Source organism: Uloborus diversus, chromosome 1, assembly GCF_026930045.1.
Source record: "Uloborus diversus isolate 005 chromosome 1, Udiv.v.3.1, whole genome shotgun sequence".
In the NCBI taxonomy this organism is placed as follows: Eukaryota; Metazoa; Arthropoda; class Arachnida; order Araneae; family Uloboridae; genus Uloborus; species Uloborus diversus.
The window spans coordinates 199,844,428-199,866,685 of record NC_072731.1 but is presented as its reverse complement, the minus strand read 5'-3'; the positions used below and the strand labels follow the sequence as shown (position 1 = coordinate 199,866,685).

The window sequence follows — 22,258 nt, the reverse complement described above, 5'->3', positions numbered from 1 at the left end:
TTAAGGTAGATCAATTGGTTATAACCATTTCACAAAAACACAATCAAAATAAGTATTTTACTTTAGTTTTAGGTTTTTAAAGTAAAAATGTAACATTAACTTAGGCTCCAGCTAATCACTTCTTGTATTATATTTACTGACTGGGGTGTGCTCAGTGTTGTTTGATTTTTGGTGGAAAAAGGTTAAGGTTCATTTCTAATCAATAGTATAGCCTTGGGAAAAGGGGAGGTGGGTGTTTACAGATACAAGCATTATTTAATGAAATCAAAAAGTGGGGGGATTTTGCATTAAAATATAAAAAAGTGGGAAGGGGATGATTGTGTAAAACAAAAAGTAGGGGGACTGAATCCACCTTCACTACACTACTGCTTAAACAAAAACATGCATACACACACACACACACACACATATATATATATATATATATATATATATATATATATATATATGAATATAAATATATGATTTAGAGCTTCATGGAGGGACAGGTCATAATGCCCCTATTAAATATTCTTTTACATAAATTTTATCAAAACTTCAGTAAGATTATGAATGCTTCATACATAGTATATTATTATTATTATTATTTTTTTTTTTAAGAAAACAGGTCTGCTACACAAACACATCATGAATTTCATTATTCTACATTTTTGAAAATGCTCCAGGAAAGAAAAAGCAGTTATGAACCCCTGGTTTCAGACAATCTTGCCATCCAAAAAGATAAATTGTGATCAAACAAGTAATAACTAGGTATAATTTCAAAAGCTGTAATTCAGACAGAAGTATGATAAAACAAATTTTGAAAAATGAAATATATAGTGCTCAATACATTAAAATGTGAATTACATTCCCAATACAAAATGTGATGGAAGAAATTGTCTACACAATTGACAGTTATCTATTTTTCATCGACAAATTGCACTGGGTGTCACTCGGTGCAGATTACAGTACCTTAAGAACTGAGTTCCATTGTATTACAATGTAGATAATGTGTTTTGAAAGAATTTTTTTGAACTAAATCAAATAGAATCAGCAAATAATATTATGTCACAATCCATGGACTTAGGCATTAAAATAAAAATACTAAATTAAAAACAGTTACATCATTTTTCAGCATCTTTCAAATTTTAAAAGTAGAAAGATTTCTATAAATTTACCAGTAATGTGTCTTTTTTACCACAAAATATTTTCAAAAGTTCATTTTTTTCCATTTTAGCTAAAGTCTAAGATATAAAAGTGCCAATGTACCCCTATTCTACAGAAACCTTAATTTATGTTGATTTTCCTACCAAAAAATTCTGATGCACTTTCTTATTTTATATATTTGTTTATTTTTATTTAAATGACAGTTCATACTACTGACTATTATTATTTTCCAACCATCTCGTATTGGATGCCGAAAAGCATACTTACATAATGATTGCTGATGACAAGATTGGATTGAACTATGCAAGAATTAGTTCCACAGATTACCCTTAAAACTTTTACAGTCAGCCATAAGGTTATCCATACTTTTTAGGTCTCAGGCTAAGAATTCACTACTCAGTCAAATGTGACAAAAAAGTAAATTCGGCGAAATAAATTCTGGTTTGGTGAAAGTATTGGCAAAAAGGAAATACTTCAAATATTCCATAGGAAAAAAAAAAAGAAAAACATCCTCAAAATTATGTCATACGATTGATAAAAATTTTGCTACGGGAAAATAAATCCCATCAAACAAGTTTCTTATTTATCTCAAGTATATGTATGAGTGTATGCTGCATCTAAAAATTGGTAAGCACAAGCATTTGCATTTTTTACTTTCTAAAATTATATTTTGTTCATTGATTTGTTAAAATTGGTCTTTGGCTAAGACTTTGGAAATTTGGCTAATTTAATGGCTAACAATTTGATATCCCAAGCACAGGCCCTGTTTTTCATAACTAATAAAATTTACAATGTTAAGAAAATAAAAATAGACGAGTTGATATTATTAGACGAAGTACTCAGCAGAAAAGAAATGCATTGGTCAATGCAACTTATTTGAAAAATAAAGAAAAGTTTGATTGGAAAAGAGCTCTTATGTCACAAATGAGCTCCCTCCCACTATAATGTCATCGCATTAGAACAAAAATGATCCATCTCAAGCAATGGGGGGATCCAGAAATTTTTCAAGGAGGGGGCAATAGTTTTTTGAGCAATTACGAATTCCTTATTGTTTTTATTTGACTGTTGAAAGATGTCTTTTGATTTTCCGCCCGCCTTTCTCTGCAGCACAACCATTGACCGGCTCCTCCCGATGCTTCTCTTCCAGCGAGCACCGTGTCCAGGTTGCGTCCATATCCTACACATACGCCAACATACACACATACACCTGCCCACATGCAGGGGCGGCAAATAGGGGGAGCGAGAGGGGGCGGTTGCACCCCCAAATATTTTGCACAGAATGATAAGAAATGGGCAAATTCAACTTACGTAAATCGCAAATCATTGACCATATGCACAAGGAAATTGTTGTTACAAAAAGCGCCCTCTGATTCTCAATAATAGTGAATGAATCTAGGGACATTTTTATACACAAGCATTTTTTGGCTATTTGGATGTAATTTAGAAAATTGTGAATCATTTGCAGCCCTTTTCAGAACAGAAAAAAGTGATGGAGAATCACAGTTTGTTTCAACTAAAGAAGTAATCTCCTCATGTAAACGAAATATTTCATACTTGTGTGCTCAGTGTTATGATAATGTATCCAATGAGAGAACACCATGTAGTGGTGTGGCTGCACGATTTTAGAAGAGATTTCTTGGTATTTTGCATACGTTGTTACGCTCATATTTAAAATATATGTTTAGTTAGTGAGTGAACAACGATTCCTTTTGTTAGAAACACATTTCAGCAACCAAATACTTTAGATACATTCATAGAAAATTATAACATAAGACACGCTTTTTTTTTGAAAAAAGTTTTGCATCAACAAATGCCTTTTCTGGGAGCTCTTTAACTTTGTCATTTCTGAGTAACACAAGATAGTCTTCAAGAGTCAAAATAAAAGTTCTCCTTGTCAATTTTCATTTGTTTGGAAGCGACTCTTTCAATGTCGGAAAAGCTGACGCCTTTTTACATGTATAACTTTGTTTTAACGTTTATTCGCTTTGTTTGTATTGTGGGGAGTTTTTTTAAAAAAATCTGTACTCTATCAAAGCATCTTCAATCCGCTAACCTTAATTTTCCAACTGTCCAAGCTTCAGCTAAATCTATAGTTAAAACAGTTTATAAAATTTGCATGGATGTATATTTTAACCAAGAGCGAAACTTTAAAAAACTCTTACTGCAGACTAATTGTAATAGAGCACAAAAAAAAAAAAAATTTAGAAAGCGACAAAAATCTAAATGATAATATACAGCCATAACATTGAATTAATATTTTGTTTTAGATAATAGATTCAGTTTCTAATGAAATTAAAACAAGATATGATGATAAAGATTTATCTGTACTGTTGACCTTAAGCTCAATGTTATATTGATAGGTAATTGAAAAGGAGAAATAAAATGTTTGAATTATAAGCAGAATTTATAGTACTAAGTAAGAAGAATTGTTTTGCGAATTGGAACTATACTAATCAATAATGAAAAACGAAGACTGGCATAATTTTCAAGGTTACCTGGGCTATTTTAAAGAGAAAAATCTAAGAGATGTGTTTTCTAACTTAACTTTCTCAAAAGATAAAAACTGTAATATCAAAATATTTGTGCTATAATTTATAATTAAATAAATTAAAACTATAGTAATTAAAATTTAAATTCTTTTGAAAGGCTTTTCTTTTTATAAATATTTAATCCATTTTATGATCCCATTTTGTTAACCAATATGTATTTTATTCCAAACTGAGGTAACTCATACTTAAAAAACTCGACCCCCCCAAATGAATTGTTGAAATGCCGCCCCTGCCCACATGCATGCATGAATGCTTACACACGCGCTTACCTACACACATAGACACACATGCACAGGCATACATACATGCGCACGTGTACATACAAATGTGATTGCAAAACACATAATTTGAATTCAAAATGCCAAAAATTCAAATTTCTTTTCATTTTTTTTACCTTGCTTCTTACGATGTATCTGATTTACATCTGCTTGTGGGGGGGGGGGGGGGCTATCACAATATTTTAATGTAAAGCAAATAAAATATTGAGATTTTACAATGGTCATCCCCAACCTATTCTTTTTTCTTTTCCTTAGATAGAGGTACTCTAAAATTGAATTTTAGAAATTCAATTTTGTAATAATTCCGAGGAAATGTTTCAAATCCTACTCTCCCTATTACAATTGACGGTCGTCTCAAATTGCGCTTTTTGGTACTTCAGTTTCAAAAACTTACCAGAGGAAAGTCTCTGAATCCATTCCTTCTCATAACCCTAATTGAGGTGTCTAAAACCATGTCTTTAAAACATAAATTTTGAAAAATGTCCGAGGGGTGGGGGAGTCCTTCAAACTCTTACTCTTCCTCCTAAAATCACCAAAGATTGCCCAAAATTTCTGTTTTGAAATTTAAAATCCTGAAAAGTGTCCTACATTTGAACACGATTCCTTTCCTTAACAACACATCAAGGATGGTCTACCCTTTCATTTTAGGACCTTAATTCGGAAAAAACTACTGGTGCATAGTTCCACAAGGGAGGGGCAATCGCCCCTTGTATTCATCCTTGATCCCGGGTTATGAAACTTCTCAAATTACATAATGCATTCATTCTAAAGTGGGAGATGGAAATCAAGAAGATTTCATCTTGTGTGAGGAAGACAGCTTCAAAACGGGACAAGCTTCGGCAAAATAAGAAAGTGTATTCAGACTTGTGCTTACATAACTTAGAGCATTCTTTAATTATTACCATATGTCAAACTTTAAAATGGGGGAGGATATATATGGATCTGTATGATTATACTACAGTAACATTTAAGAAGCACTCTTGCAACCCGCACATCCTCACATTCTGCTATTTTACTGCTAAATTGTGGGTTCAGTTGCCTCCACTTTCCACTGGAGTTCTTGTTGGGTCTCTATCCAGCATGCAATTGGTGAACTTGTTTCTACTGCTTTCCAAAATATTACCATTTTTACACGTTGAAGGTATTCTTTGCGAACCGGGAGTTTATCTGGAGTTGAAGTAAGGATTTGCGGGATACAAGAATACCTGCCGATTGAGGCTAATAAGAAAGCAAAACTGAACATGGAATATTAATTATTCTAGAGACGGTAAATATTGTTGCAAATAAGAATGCCAGCCCTTTTGTTTTGCTGGTTTAGATAAACATGTTAAAAGTAACATAGACAGAGATGAATATTTTCTAGCATTTTGCACTACATGAATGAACAGTAGACTTGAGAACGTTGATTGCGCTGAAGCATATATGAACTGATATATTTAAAAATGAAAATTCCATTGTTTATACTGTCGCTCATAATTAAATGTAATGCAAATTGACATTCACACAGTGAACATAAGAGGAAAATAATAAATTAGCATTTTGAAAAGGAAAACGGACATTTAAAAAATTTTGCACACATAATGCACATAATTAAGATTTATTTTACACAAATAAACATTGAAAAAAAAAAAACATGAATAATTTATACTCCAAAAGAACAAGCATAACAAAACAAAGTCATGAAAACAACTTTGAATTCTGAAACAAACAATATGGAAAGAGATAAAACATTACATTTGTGCTGAAAACAAACTGATAAAAGCAAGGTTAAAGAAGAACAATAATTACAAATTATTACATTAAAAAATTTCAGGATTAAAAATTTTTTAATGCATGAGCTTGTCGAAAAAGGATCATATGACATTCACACAGAGCCAAAAGTCAAAAGCTCATCCTTACACTTACAACCTTGAAATGTTCGCCAGTATTACTAATAATTTGCAATTTTGTGCATCATCAACATTGTTTCTATCAATTTTTTAAAGTAATATAATAGTGACATAAATGAATGGTCATTATTTGTGGTTGGATTTGTACATATGAAAGCTTTCATCTAATTTTTACACCCTAACTAACGGAAGGAATGTTACTAATAAAACTCTCATATGATAGAAATAATATTTGTCAATTCCTTCCACGTAATTTTTCTGTGAAAAATATGTATTAACTAAATAGCATCAATGACTCAAAAAAGGTTTTATATTATAAATAAATAACAAACAAGAGGGAGACATAACAATACCTTGTAGAACATATCAATTTGTTTTGCGAAAAAATCACCAGGAATTTTGACAAGTAGTATCAATTTTCAAAGCTGTAAAAATTATTAGTCTATTTTGTAAACTTAATTATGAAAAATCAAAAGTGTTTTAATTTGACATTTTATGTCAATTTATGCATGCATTTTCATCATCAAGTACATTTTAATGACTGAGAAGAAAAAGCATTTTTATACATTCAAGGCAACTGTGTTCATTAAAGATATTCCAGATACCACGAGAGTTGCTCAAATTTTGAAGAGAAAATTTAAAAGGGAGGTATTTTAATTACAAATGAATAAACTAAATAAGTTAAATGCAATAATTTTGCTTCAAACAAATACAATTTTACAAATTCATAATAATTGTCAAACTATTTTACAGCAGACAAAAATTACAAGCAACAGAGTTCCAAAAGAAGACAAACATGCAGACAGAATTGGATGATTTGTAGATATCACATTCTGTAAGAAAAATTGATGTATTAAATTATAAAAATGAAAAACAATGCAAAAAATCTAAATGTGCAACAGTTAGAAGTAACTTAGTTTTCCTTTTAAAAAAATTAAAACTCATGAAAGCAAAATTTTTTAAGACATGGAAGCTCAAATTGAAGTTTCACCAAGAAAAAAAAAATCAGCTTTTGTTGAAATGGTGCAAGTCAACTTACGATCAGTGTTGACTTACACTCTTTAAACAAAAAGGTTACTCATATACAGTCTTGCCGGTTTAAAAGGGAAGTGGGACGGACCAGATAAAAATTTCATTATAGATTATAGCTTTAATTTCGATAAGAGAAGTTTAATAATGTGAACATCAAAAGTTAAGGCTATTATTTTATAGATAGAGATTTGCTACGTACAGTTTCATTAATAACAAGCAGGACTGTATAAAGACAACACGGGAAAATAGACTGTAATCTAAAATATGTAACCTACTAAAATAGAAATAATTTCCTAGTGAATAACTAGAACAATAACAAGTGCAGAATTATAAAGGAATTGCCTAAAAGCAAACTTTATAATGAAACAAATGCGATAAGAATTTAATTTTCAATGCAAAAAATGTTACATCATACAAACAGCAATGATATCGATTTATGCAATAAAAGAAAGCTGATTTTGCCCATAATTCTATTTCCTTACCTTCTGGTTTCTATGGGGTAAAAAGTGCCAAAATTTGCAAAAGAAAAAAAAAATTAACATAAAATATTAAATTACTTTTTTCTAGGTAACTTATCAAAATCGAGTTCAGTGGTAGCGCTTTGCGCTTCCATGCCGCAGGTCGAGTTCTATTCCTTGTTTGGGAATGGATGATTCAAGCGTTTATCCCTTCAGTGGGTCTACAAAATGAGTACCAAGTGTGCTTGGGAACTAAACTTTGGGGGTTCCTTGTTCGGCTGACCACCTAACTGGAACATCTGTCTAGCACCCCAGAGTTAAAAATTATGCTGAACACAAAATTCTGAATGCCCAAGCAGTAGAATCACATAGAAAAGAAAATTGAGTGAGTTTCATAGGAGCAAATGCAATCAGATTTTGAAATGCATAAAAAATTGAGATTTACTTGTAAATGCGTAAAAGGACTATGATATGTAAATTTTACACCTAAGCTGTAAATTATGTACAGTCAATTCCCAATTATCCGTGGAATTGGGTGGCACAAGCGCCGCGGATAAGAAAAATCGCGGATAAACCGCAAAAAAGTTAAAATGAAGGTAAAAACTGTTTTTCCTCAAACAATTGGCTGTACAGTCGAATCTCGACTTACGCGAGGGATGCGCTCCAAGACCCCCTCGCGTAAGTCGTAATTTCGCGTTGTGTCAAAGGATCTGTGTAAAAACTTTTATAAATACACCCAATTATTTTAAACACTTGTAAACACCGCCTAAAATCGTTAAAAATCATTTATCAACTATACATTGATGTTTCTTACATAAAAAATGAATTTTTATTTGTATTTAAAAAAAAAAGATTTTATTCAACCCAAAATATTGCTACAATGCACAAAATCAATGATCAATGGGAAAGCTATATATATAAAAATGGATGTATGTTTGTGGGTGTGTGGGTATGTGTGTATGTTCCTTAAACAAATCCACAGTTTTCGTCGGATTCCTTTCAAATTTGGCACAAAGGTAAATTGTTGCTCAGGAATTCATATAGGTGGGTTTTTGGAATTTTAAAAAGACCCAAAGAGGTCTAATTTCATATTTTAAGTCATAAAATTGTTCTTTTCTGCACGAACTATTTTTTGTATGGTTATAAATTTAGTCTAAATGAAAAGCCCGTAAAAAACTAACCTAGATGAAGTTACCACAATGGACGATTAAGTGCTGTAAATGCATTTGAGATGTAGCTATTTTCGATATAGATAGCTTTATGTTACTTGCTCAAGGTTGGTTTAACTCTCAAATGAAATTCTTCTAGCTGCTGGGAGGGGGACTAAGAACAATATTTAGGAGAAAGTTTTGAATTAAATAATGGATTAGAAAAATTTGAATCATTTAAGTTTTAAATTTTTAGACTACAATTCGAAACGTGAAATACATTTCGTTTGATTTTAAGCTGTGGATATGGGGATCAAAATATGCAACAAGATTCTGTATTTTTCTTTAATTTTGCGACCTGCAAATAATTAAAAAACAAAATCTAACACGGATAATGACCAAAATGAACACGCTTACTTCTTTCTCTATAACGCAGTTTAATTGCCGGTTTTTAAATAGTGCATTCAATAAGTTCACGTGCTCCTACTTCCATTTTTTATGTTTTACGTAACTTGAAATAATGACTGTAATGTAGTCAGTAGACACATTCCCACCTTTCACAACGACTGTGTCTCTATAAATTAAAATTTTGATGTTCTCTAAAGAATATTCTGTCTAAAGCAACAAACTTAAATACGTGCTCTTTCTACCTGCATCAGTGTGAGATATCATGTATAACATTTTCGGCAAGTATTGCGTTTTGAAAATATGAACTAGAACTTAAATCTTGACAAATTTCAAATCGTCACAAGACATTAATATTACTGTATAACTGTCATTTTTACCTATGAAAATAGAAATTTGATCTCAATATAAGAAAATAAAATGGCTGACGTGCGTCTTTTTAGGAAAGTTACACTTATACAATTTTACTCCGTGGCATGGCACTAATGAACCTTGGAAAGAGCGAGCAGACACATTTTGTAAGTTTTTTTTATACTAAGCAAACCTTTTCTGCGAAATGTGCTTGCCTGAAAACATACAAAATAACCTATCACTTGATACCTTCATTCGAAAAACATCGCCAAAAAAGAGTGTTATTTGGGGGCACAACCCCCCCCCCCCAAACGTTAGTCTCAAAAAAAAAAGAAAGAAAGAGAAAAAGAAGAGGGAAGAGAAAGAAAAAAAAGAAAAATCAAAATGACTTTTTACTGAGTAACAAAGGTCAAAAATTAACTTCGCTCCTCCCCTCCCCCCCACCCCAATGCCATTGAAAATCTGCTCCATGAGTGACCCTCAAGCATAAAGACGCCTCCCTCTGCTGCGACGATTTTTGATAATTGAGTGAAATTTGACTTCGCTTTAGAAATGACATTGATTTGTTAAATCCACGTATATGCAGCCTTTTTTTGTCATAGATTCTTCAAATTGTTAAATATGTTTAATTTTATGAGTCGCGCAGTGGGAATATTGCATGCAGTTGCATCTGTATATTTCTAATTTCACATTAAAGAAAAAAAAACGAGATAAAGAGATTTTGAAATACGGGGGGCTTTAAGAAACTTTTTATAGAAATTTGAAATATAATGGTGAAAATTTGAAATCAATACTAAAGACAACATGGGCTCTTGATTAAAATTCCTCTTTATTAGTTCTGTTAGGTATTTATTCTATTATTACATTATTAAGTGCTTTATTGCGAGTTTAAGGAATCATTTTGACAGTAAAAGAAACTTTAAGCATATCTTTTTCAAGAAAAAGTCTTTTCTTGCTTTTTGGTTCCTGATTTTTTTTTTTTTTTTTTTTGATTCATTATTTATCCTTTTGATGTTAGCAATTGCAGCAAATCTAATTTGGCCAGTATTCTACGATTTTCCTTTTTTCATCACTTGAAAAAAACTTATACTTTCTTTTCACTCCTATCATTTTGGTTTTCTAAGGAATCACAATTTTAAGAAAGAGAGCAACCAAAGAACTACCAATCCAGATAACAGAGCGAAATGGCTTTTAACTTGATTGACCTTTAATCATGAACTTGAAATGTTCATCTTAACATGTCAAACCTGTGAATTTCACCCCTTTACTCTTCTTCAAAGAAAATGCGCGAAATGACTGTCCTTTGGTTAATCTTCCCGGAAAGCCTATTCGTGGAACCCATTTCTCCCTTTTTTCCACTGCCTCCTCAACTCTTGAAGACAATTCCTCTGTTTCTGAGTTGAAGAAAATGTTTTTGTTTGCTGCTTTAAAGATCATTGGGCTTCGAATCCGAAAATGATAGTATAACCGGAATTCGAGACGATCGACGTTTTTGTTGGTCTGGTCTCGTGTGTGTCATATGTCATAGTCAAAACGACCTTTGCTAACCAGAGTATCCATTGCAATCACATTGATTTTTCAGCCAGTATTTACTGCATATACTTTTGGAAACGTACAGTCTGTTTAAAATAGTACATTCTAAGTGAAAGTTGTTGCAAAATGAAGCGAACAAGACCGATAAGCTTTTTTTCAACCCAAAGAAAAAAATTAAAATGACAAAAAGGATTGCTCTAAAAAGAGAAAGTCAACGTCGTCTGAAGAAAACGAAGTACACTCTGCAAAGCAGCATTAGTCCCATCGGACCCTTCTGAAGGTAATTTTATTTTAATTCAAAAGAAAAATTGCATAGCATCACATGAATAAAATCTTTAAAAACGAGATGAATCTAGATTATTTCTATTAGCTTAGTTCGGATTAAAAAGCAGAAAATAAAAAAGACTTTTGTTTATAATACCCGAAAATTGCGGTTGCTCTCTCAAATAGATATTTATGTAAATTCTAAAGCTTCTAATAAAATTAAAAATAAAGACATGAAAGGAGAACAGATGGTATGCATTTGAGCGAATAACTTTCTACCGCCTATATTTCTTCCTTAACTTTTTTTATTCGAATTTTATTAACTGCTTTAGAATTAGCAAAAATGTAAATACATAAAAAGCAACATATAAATATAACGGTATGAAAAGCAATTTCATTTTTTGAGGGTTATAACTCAAGAAGTCTTTTTTTATTCTATTTCATACTTTTAGAAGTCTTACGAACCAAGTTAGTAAAAATAGTCTTTATAATCTGACCACCGATGAGATTGAAAGTCAAAAATCCAGTTTACAGGCGGAAATGGAAGTATCTATCAGCTTTCAGGGATGCCAGCTTGTGTAGATGTGTGTTAGCCTCCAAATTAAGCAGTCACACTGAAATGAACGGAACACGCTCATCAGATATTTGATTTCCCCCTGATTTGGATAGACTGGTTTTGACAAAACGTTGCTAGAAAATTTCACTTTAAATTAAATGGAGGGAAAAGAAAAAAAGAGTTGAATTTTCCATAACATTAAAAAAATAAAAAATTCTTTGCTTTTTGTTTTGTTTGACACAAGTATCGGAATTGGGGCACCCCATTCCAAAGTATGTAAGATTCACCTCCCTCTTATTTTTTTAATACTAAAAAATTTACATATATATATATATATATATATATATATATATATATATATATAAGAAGAACCTAGACCTCAAGATTCAGAAAATTTTCAAGTGGCCAATGGCCACTAGACTCAAAAAATTTGGTGGCCACCAGTTTTTCGGGTTTTGAAAACCGCACTCTAGTACAAGAATGGGGGGGGGGGATTTCAATTTGTATTTCTTGAAACAAATATTATGAAAGTGATGCTAAAGGAATGCTAACAAGAAATATAAAAAATCATTAAACCAAAAATAAAGTAGAGTACACAGTGAAAAAAAAAGTATTTCCCATAAAAACAACAACAAATTCCTTTAAAATCTTTTTGTATATTATTGCAAATGCCATGGTAGTAAAAATCAACATGCACTTTTCAGGTAACTAGTTGAATGAAAAGAATTAACTGTAAGAAAATTAGCACGAAGGAAATCAAAAAATATAAACATATGATTTGATTTTTTTCAATAATTAAGATTTTTTTTTTTTTTTTTTTTTGGCATAAAAATAATTAACTACAAACCTCCTCCAGTAATATACAATTTGGCATTTACCAAGAATATATTTCCAAAAAAAAAAAAAACATTCTTTTTGCATTATTTGAACTAAAGGTATGACCAAACATAGCAACTACGTTCCATACGCAGCATCTCCATGTTAGGATGACTATGAAGGGAAAACGATCAAAGACTGGCTATTTGGATTATATTTTAATCTGATGCGATTGAAGATTAAAAAATTACAACAGTTATTCGAATAGAAACTAGCCCCCGTTGTTTAAACGATTTTCAATGGAACGTATTCCTAATCGATTGCGAGTATTAGCGTCCACATCACAGCAGAAATATAAGATATAGTTTATAGAAATATAGTTTTTTTTCTTTGTATTTTTAATGATATATAGGATTTTTAATGAAATACATTATTTATGGGACAACATGGAACATTGTTTATGGCAAAGGAATGATAAAACGGGGCTCACAGGGGAGGGGGTCTGCGGTCAAAAACAAGTTGCCTTTTCAAGTTTTAAATTAAATAATTTGTCTTCCTATTTTGACGATTGTTTCAGAATAAAGGCTGTTTGAGTTAATTGGGAATCAAATAGGATCGGAACGACCTTCGAGGGTTTATGTAAAAAAACATACAATTTTTTTTTTTTTTTCACTTTTAAAGAATCGAAATTTGCAAAATATTTTCATACTTTTAGAACAAGATTTAAAGCAAAACATAAACTGTTTTAGAAAAAGATCAATAATTAATCCTTAAAAAACTACAATTAAGACAAAATAGTCGGTTTTTAGCACAAAAGCGTCTAAATCAATTAGAATTTTAAAAAAATGTTCTGAAGACAGGGTGGCGACAGGAACTGTGAAAAAAAGTTCCCTGACTTTTCCCTGATTAAGTTCACCAAATTTCCCTGATTTACGTTACCAATGATAATGGTTTTCTTTCTTTGCTCTACATGAAATCCATTGTATGTTTGTATAAAATGCAGTATTTTAAACGTTTTAAGTTGTGTAACTAAAGATATATTTTAATAAAAAGATGCTACTTTTTAATAAAATGGTTAAAAAAAAACATATCAAGTCAATTTTTTTGGGAGAAAAAACCTACAAAACAGTATATTAAATTTTTCTACAATGGAAATATTATAGAAATTTAAAAAAAAAATACTTTGCTTCCAGAAACCACTTAGCATAAGAATTTTAAGAAACTATAAAAATCTCTTAAAAACGTATGTGTATTTATGATATTACTAAAAAGTAATTGAAATTATTTTGAAATAAGTTCTCAAACAGTATAATAATTGTTGCAAGAATAACAAGTCATAGTGAAAGAATAGAAGTACTGTAGTTATTCTTACATAACTAATTGACATATTTATGCAAAACAGATGAAATCATTTGACATCCATTCATAGGGAGCTTTTCTCTAATCAAAAACATAGGTTTTAATGAATGAATACAGCATTTTAACAATAAAAAAATAAATATATTTACTTAAGTACACAAGTTAACTCTATTTCAAATGATTTCAGTATGTAACGAAAAAAAATCTTTGATTGTTTTTGTAACAAACAACTTTGAACTGCAAGAAGAAAAAAATAGCAATTATGTAGTTAATTTCAAAATATATAAAAGAAGTGTACAACTTGGTTATAAAATTAAAGAATCACTTAAGTCTGAAGAAAAGAAAACCTTTATAATCTGCGGTGACAACAAATAGTATAACGGCAAGCTTGTTTTTATTGAAAGTTAAATTTTAGCAATTTAATTAAAAATGCGAAGAAGTAATAACTTTTAAGCTTTTATAGTATTAATTCAAAAACCGAAGATTTCTTCTTGAAATTGTGATTGCAATATGTTAATTACTTCGAGACAATGGAATAAAGGCAAAGGAGCTGAGGCATCGATGAAGGCTTCCTCTTTGCCTGTATGGTTGTTTATTTTACATAGCATTGAAAGCCTAAAAGGAAATTTCAAGCTAGGTAAAATAAACCTAAAAGACACAGAAGCAATCTTAGGAAGTTCATCTTGTTGTTAATAAGTAAGATTCAATACTTTGACATAGAGGAAAAAAGATTCACAAATATACGGCAGTGTATAATTGCACCTCATTAATTTTACTTTCTTTTTGAACAGATAATTGACGGAAAATGCGTAGGGAATTAGAGTACTTAATTTTGTAAAGCAAAAAAAAAAAAAAAAAAAATTTTTTTCATCATAAAATCAATTTTCCCTGATTTTTTGTTATTTTTTCAAAATTCCCTGATATTTCCCGGACTTTTCCCTGATTAATAAAGTTCCCTGACTTTTCCCTGATCTCCCTGATTTCCCTGATCTGTCGCCACCCTGGAAGATAAAATTTCGCATTTTTCCAGAAAATAATTACGAATTACCCGGGAAAAAAGAGCACATTTTGCGTTGTTATCAATAGTTTGCACTGCAATGAACATCCAATGCCATTTTCGGAAACTTAGGCTCTTAAAAAGTCTTGTGCATTGCCATATGGGAATGACCAAATATGGCGGCTACGACAAAAATTAAGAAATAATTTTTTGAATTTGTGGCGTGAAAACAATTTTAAAATAATAAATCTTCGTGAAACTACAATTCAGTTGAAAAGTTTCTAGCACATTTGCGTCCAAGGCAATGAGGATGAGATTAAGTTTTAAGAACAAAATTTTTCATTTCTCAAGAAAATTACATATTTAAATTAAATTTTAAGAAAAAAAAAACAAGTTGCAGCACATTTTGCGTTGTTTTCATTAGTTTGCAGTTAAAGAAACTATCCAATTCTGCTTTGTTTTTGGAAACTTAGACATTTAAGCATCGTGTCTACTTAAATCTTATAAATGACCGAAAATGGCGACTATGTTTCATTCGTAGCTGAAAAGTCTTTTCGATTAAAAAACGATTTTCCCAATTGACCCTACCATCCGCAGGCTTGTGTTTTAGATGCAGGAAAATGTTTGTATAAGTTGACCACTTGTAGTGCACTACTTTAGCGGTCCACTTAAACAGGTGGTCAACTTATAAAGGTTGAATTATATGATATAGATCTGATTCTGTGCCTGAAAATAGCGGTCAACTTAGACTGGTGGTCAACTTAACAGGTTTTGCTGTATTCAAAAACTTCAAAATTAGTTTTAAACGATTGTTTTGGTGCAAATGAATTCATGAAAGGCTAGAGCATAGTGGTCAAAATTCTTACAAATAATAAATAAATAACAGGGGAAAAAAACAATTTAAAAACTTTTTATTTTATCCATTTTTGACCTCCCTCTCATCACTGTTACACGTATTCCTCATACAGAACTGTTATTTCAAGAAAATCTATATAAATAAAACAAAGAATATATGTGCATATATCTATGCATGTTCCCCATTCAAATCGAGTTTATGTTGGATCTTGATCAAATTTGACAGGGAGATACTTGGGCACTCAAGAGGGAACATAGAGAGATTTTCAAGCGGCAAAGAAGGTACCGAACCCTTCAAATTTTAGTTTTAGGACCTTAAATGGCATTAAAAAACTCTTTCTACCCTAAATAATTATACAATCAGTTCAATTTTAGTCTCATTCGAAAGCCCGCAAAAATACCCCTGAAGTAGATTTAGTTTCCTTGGATATCAAAACCATCAACAAGGCTGTAAAATCAACAGGAGAAAAGTTGTACGCATTTTTAAGTAAAGGAACACCAAAATGAAATCGGAAATTTATCGTCAACTGCGAGCTCAGTTTCGATTATCGTCAATAAAATCAATGAGAAGTAAGATCTGTTGCCATTTTTTTTTGACTGTGAACAAATAAAATTCTTGCTTTTGTTTTGAGGCTTTTCCTGTAATCGGGGGGATTTAACATTTTTCCTTTCTGGTTATTTTTCCGTGATCTGTCGGGGAAATTTTACAGATATTTATTTTTTGTTCAAGCTTGATTGTTAAACACACATCACTCGACATAACTTTTATTTTCCAGATAAATCTTGCAAAGCTGGGCGACGCAGCTAGTTTATAATAAATTAAAAAGAAATCAAACCGTATGATTCTGATTTGCAACGGACACAGACTCCATCCCGTCTTTGATGATCCCTTTATTGGAAAAGAGACACGGCTAATAAATTTTGGAATGAGTACATCAAAAATGCGTTATTCATACATGTATTTCTTGTTGAATAAGTTTAAATATTTTTTCCTTCCAAAAATCAAAAATTTTGATGGCGCAACTTGCGCCATAATACCCCTTGTGGGCATCCCTGTAACATACTTCATATCTTTTAAAGGTTTATTTAAAAATACAGCAATTTTTATGAAGTAAACAATCTGTAAAAACATTTTAGTTTTTTCTTAAGTATACATAAAAGAAGCTATTAATAATCTATACTTACCAGGTTACTAAAGTAATGCAGTTTCCTTGAAGTTCAACCATTTTGCATCTCAGGGGCCCAATTTTGTACACGTTTTTGAAATTCTGAAATGAAAAACTGTTTTATACAGGAACAGGCACTTGTCAAAAACAATGTATTCTAGAAAAGTTTCATAATATGAAAATTATTTGCTAATATGACTAAATTTAATACAATATTTAAAATTTTAAAATGTACCTATAGGTAACACATTAGGATCACCCTCCTTTTTTGAAGAAAAAAAAATCGTCTTGAGGTTTTGAGAAAATTAGAGAGCAATAGTGCTCTTCTTTCTAAATCTGCAATTGATTTTTAAATCAGCGAGTTATTAAGTAAACTAGAAGAAATTTACTAAACTCAAATGCACTGCTTATAACTGAAATTTAATTTTTTGTTCTTAATTTTCTCATAACCACGTTTTCAAGTTTTTATTTACGCTCTATTTGAAACTCAAATTAGATTTAACATTTTTACAAGTCTAATGTACTGAAATACAGCTACTAACTTTTTCTAATTGATTAAATTTCAACAACTTGTTTAAATGTAAAATATACACATATATATATATGGAGGGGGGGCAACGGCTCCACGAACTTAATGGTAACTGTACCATAAAACTCCCACGAACAGAACGAAGGGTAAACAAACTGTGAGAACAACCTAAGACATGAGCGAAAGATGTTGTAATGTTAAGACAATGTTGTAGTGTTAAGACAACCTTAGACACTGAGCTATAATGAGCTTATTTATTTATTTATTTTTTGTGATATGCATTAGTGTTGGTTTATGTACAGTTAGTAATCAATAAAAGGGTTTCGTCCACTATACTTCGTTTTAATTGGGATTAATTCCCAAAAATATATGGGAGAGAGGTGAACAAAAGCAAGCTATAATTAAATTCCATTAACCTTCTGACTGCTGATTCTGTGATTTCCATGTGCATGAACTTTTACATACATTCACAACTTTATTCCGCTATTTGATCATTTAAATGTTAGTAGAGCGTAGTGTATTTAGATTACAGCTCATTTTGCAAAACTCCTCACTGAACCAAAAAAATAGAATCTTTAACAGTGTATTGTTTATTGCTTGAAAAATACTGTTTTTTTTTTTTTTGCAGAGAAACTAACTTGGTGCGAAGAAAGAGAAGTAGGTTCTTAACTTGAACCTCATTTTATAATTTATCATAATAATCATAATTTCTGATGTAATTAACAAAAAAAGTAACTTATAATTTATTTATTTTTAATAAAAATTTTGAAATTACTTTGTTGAAAACAATGGAGCACTCACAGTGCTGAAGTTATGAGGAAACAGACACAAACAAACCAACAATTGATATTTCTCTAAAATCAAGTGATAGATTATTAACTCCTCAGATTATTTCAGTTTTGATCAATCAATGAATTAATTTTGCTTAATTTTTGCACTTGGTATTTTTTTAAAAGAAAAATGAAGGAATCTTTGTTTTTATTTAGCACTGTTTAATTTTTATGTTTCATTTTTAATTTTGTATATTTGGTATTTATTGTTCAAATGCAAATAGGCTGAAAAGGAACAGGTTAGATATTGAACGTCAATCACTTTCACATGAAATGATCAACATTTTTCAAGACACCATTTTTAACTTTTTTTTTTTTTTTTTGAAGTCCTGCTTACTTTCTCCAGCATTTTTTTGAGCAAAAATACACTTGAAGGGGCACTTTGAAGCGACTTGTGTTATTAATATACACCACAGTTGAAGCTAACTTGTACAAGTCCAAAACAAGTATACAGGATGAGACATTCTGAAAAACTCTTTTTCCACAGGGACAAGGGCAATGTTCAACAATATAATCAACCAAATTAGAAGGAAGGTCACCCTCTGAGTATGGAACACTAGTGAAAAAAAAGGAAAAAATATTCAATCAATCATGTCATACAGAATTTAAAAAAAAAAAAAAAAAAATCAAAACAAAAATGTTTGAAATGTTTTTTACTTATATTTAACAACTGCTGCAGCAGCACTTTCCATCAAAGATGGTGTATCCCACACTACTATAGGACGTAAAACCACATCTGTATCTAAAGGATTATGGAACAAATCCAAGGTGTCTAGCTCCAATTTTCGAATTCCAAATGGCAAAACCTAAAATACAAGGACTAAATTTATAATTTTCTAAAATAAATCAACTATATAATTAGAAATACAATGGCATATCGTTTACGTGCAATGCATTACAGCTCAAGTTCTCACACATGCCAGCTACTGCTAAGTAACAATACAGTTTTAAGAGGACTTGTTATCTTTATTGGGGATTGATAAACTGACTAGGACCAGCCAAACTGGGCCTACAGCCTGTTGCTGGTTGTCACTTTAGCATTGGAAAAAGAAAAGGCCTAACTTTTCTGTATCAAAAGAAAATATCTTATATTGATTCTTTATTTACTTCAGCAATGTGTATCACAAGATACACATAAACTTCTAAAAATATTACCGTGCAACCATGCATCAGCCGGCATGCGAGAAATTATTAAGGTTGACAAATATGCCTGGAAATTTAAATTTTCCGGCATGCTGATCCTGACACATGATTTTGGCGCTCATTTTGCAATAAAAAATAGAATTTTTTTTTAATTGAAACCCAAAAATTGCAATGATAGGCATTTTTAGTAAAGTTCAGAGAAGAGAGGGGTTCAGGGACTCTCTTACTCTTACAATTTTTTCAAACTGATAGTCCCAAAATCACAATATTGTGCGATCTTTAAAAATATTATAGAAAAAAGGGGGGGGGGGAGGTGCTGGCTCCCTCCAAAACTGAAGTTTTGAAGATTTTGAAATTGAAGCTTTAAAAACAAAATTGTACTTCATCTTTCATAACATTTATACTCTTTTTAAATGCATTATCGAAGGGATGGAGTTCAAGAACTCTCCATCGACAATATTTCGAAACTCTAGAAGTTCCAGAAAGACTTTTAGGTGATGATGGATGGTGTTAGGGGTAAAAGTGGTTGGGATCCAAGCCCAGGGGTCTGTCCAGGATTTTTCACCGGGTCCATTTTTTGTGAAAAATCAAATAATTTTGTGAAAAATGAATTAATTTTGTGAAAAATGAATTAATTTTGTGAAAAATCAAATAACTTCGCAAAAAAAAAATTGTTAAAACGAAATTTTAGAATTAAGAGATGGCACAAACTGCATCAATTAAACTTAAAGTTGAGTGCTTTCCTCTTCTATGTCGAGAAAATCATTCTGGAGTGTTTTTCCGATATTTGGCCCGGGGGAGAGGGGGCATCGCCCTCTCAAGTATCAATATTTATCTACCCTTCTACATTATGTTAAATTATATTAGAAATATTTCTGTACAGCATTTAAAATAATTGTAACAAAAAAATAAATAAATAACATAAAAATCAGAATAGGGGGTTCAGCATTTAACTTTTTGACCCAAGACACTCTTAAAAAGCACAGAATTTCGTTTAAAACTTATAAATTCCGTGATTTTAACAAAAATAAAAGGATATTTTAATTGTTTACCTCTTAACAAAGCGTAATAATCATCAAAAATTCGAAAAATCGGATTCCCATAGCGGATGCAAAGAGATCGCAATTCTCAAAGTGAAGGCATCAAAAGTATAAAAACGGCTTGCAAAAAAATATTTTTGATAAAAATATTTTAAATTTGCATTTTAGAGTCCTATGATAAACATTTCATTAATATCTGTGGACACAGTTGACGCAAAAAATAAATAAATAAAATAAACCATCTATTCAGCATTTTAATTTTTGACTCATAACAGAAAATGGAATTTTGCTTTAAAAACTTAAAATGAGAGTTTTAACAAAAATAAAAGGATATTTTAATTGTTTACCTCTTAACAAAGCGTAATAATCATCAAAAATTCGAAAAATCGGATTCCCATAGCGGATGCAAAGAGATCGCAATTCTCAAAGTGAAGGCATCAAAAGTATAAAAACGGCTTGTAAAAAAATATTTTTGATATAATTATTTTAAATTTGCATTTTAGAGTCCTATGATAAACATTTCATTAATATCTGTGGACACAGTTGACGCAAAAAAAAAAAAAAATAAATAAAAAATAAAAAATAAATAAATAAATAAAATAAACCATCTATTCAGCATTTTAATTTTTGACTCATAACAGAAAATGGAATTTTGCTTTAAAAACTTGAAATGAGAGTTTTAACAGAAATAAAGAGACTTTTCATTTATTTGAATCCTAATGAAGCGAAGTTAGCTTGAAAAAAGAACAAAATATGATTCTCATATCGGATGTTAAAAGATTGCATTTTTCAAAATGTAGACATCTAAAGAAAAAAAAACGGTAATTAAAAGAGTTTATTTAAAGTTAATCATCCTTGTTAGCATCGAAAAATCAAAACCCATATAATTTTCTCCCATAATAACAATTCAACATCGCACCGCACCGCATCCCTAAAAACGCAAATATTGACAAGCTGGTAAAATGATGAGAATATTTTCGAGTCAAGACATTATAAAGGTTCAACGCCAGACGCTAAGTGGTGATAATTTTGAAGTTGGTAACCCTATCTGAAGCGATCATATTTTTCTCCCACCCTTACTATCCCTTTGCAGTTCTAAGTTCATTTCGCAGATATATATTATTATTGTTTATTAAATCATGAGCGGGGGGGGGGGGAGATAAGTGCTTACCAATGCCTTTTCAGAAAAGTTTACAACAACACCGCTGCTAATTAGCTGTGATAAAACAAACAACCATTATATTTATTTGGCAGTAGCAATTATTTATCCCTTGCAGAAGCATCGCAAGAGTGCCGATTTTTTTTTCTTTTTTTTTTTTCAAAATTAGCCGATTTTGTATAAGCTGATTCCTCTAATTTGACTTTAAAAAAGGTTCCAAAAATTATCGGTTTATACACAGAAATATGGTTTATACACAGAAATATGCGTTATTTTGCTTTCAGATTTGCTCTTTCAATAAACAATTTGTAAAAGATTAGATCCTGTTTATCAGAATTTTGTGAAGGGTCCGTTTTGTTTGATCGGGATTTTGTGAAAGGTCCGTTTTGGTTGACCGGGATTTTGTGAAAGGTCTGTTTTGGTTGATCGGATTTTTGTGAAGGGTTCGTTAACGGACCCAAATATCTTCTGGCCAGACCCCTGAAGCCATTAGTTTTTTTGCCAATTGTAAACCTTTTTATTGCAGAAATAAAATCGCTTGGACGTAAGATTTTCACTTTTGCAACATATATCAGTTCTGATCGGAAAGTCTAGCCAAGATAGCGCGAACAAACAAGAAAGAAAGGTGGGGGAAGGGTATGGGCGATAAATGAACTGGCACCATTCCCCCCCCCCCCAGTCTTCATTTGTAAAAGAATTCTTTTATATGATAGCAGGTGGTAAAATTAGCAATAAAAAAACAGCTTCAGTGAAGT

The 22,258-nt window shown here is 31.1% G+C and overlaps 1 protein-coding gene across 2 annotated transcripts in view; it reads right to left on the bottom strand.

The window, feature by feature from the left end:
• Positions 1-437: 437 nt before the first annotated feature.
• Positions 438-22,258, bottom strand: part of LOC129224250 (leucine-rich repeat protein 1-like) — a 46,896-nt gene continuing 25,075 nt past the window's right edge. The window contains exons 6-9 of one of the 2 annotated variants that reach the window (XM_054858680.1): positions 18,819-18,967; positions 18,499-18,717; positions 16,822-16,904; positions 438-6,695 (exon numbers count right to left, since the gene is read on the bottom strand). In XM_054858680.1, coding sequence (XP_054714655.1) covers positions 16,871-16,904; positions 18,499-18,717; positions 18,819-18,967 — 402 coding nt within the window. In that variant the 3' untranslated portion in view covers positions 438-6,695; positions 16,822-16,870. Of the gene's footprint in view, positions 6,696-16,821; positions 16,905-18,498; positions 18,718-18,814; positions 18,968-22,258 lie in introns of those variants that run through there. The other variant, XM_054858688.1, reaches the window with a different exon arrangement.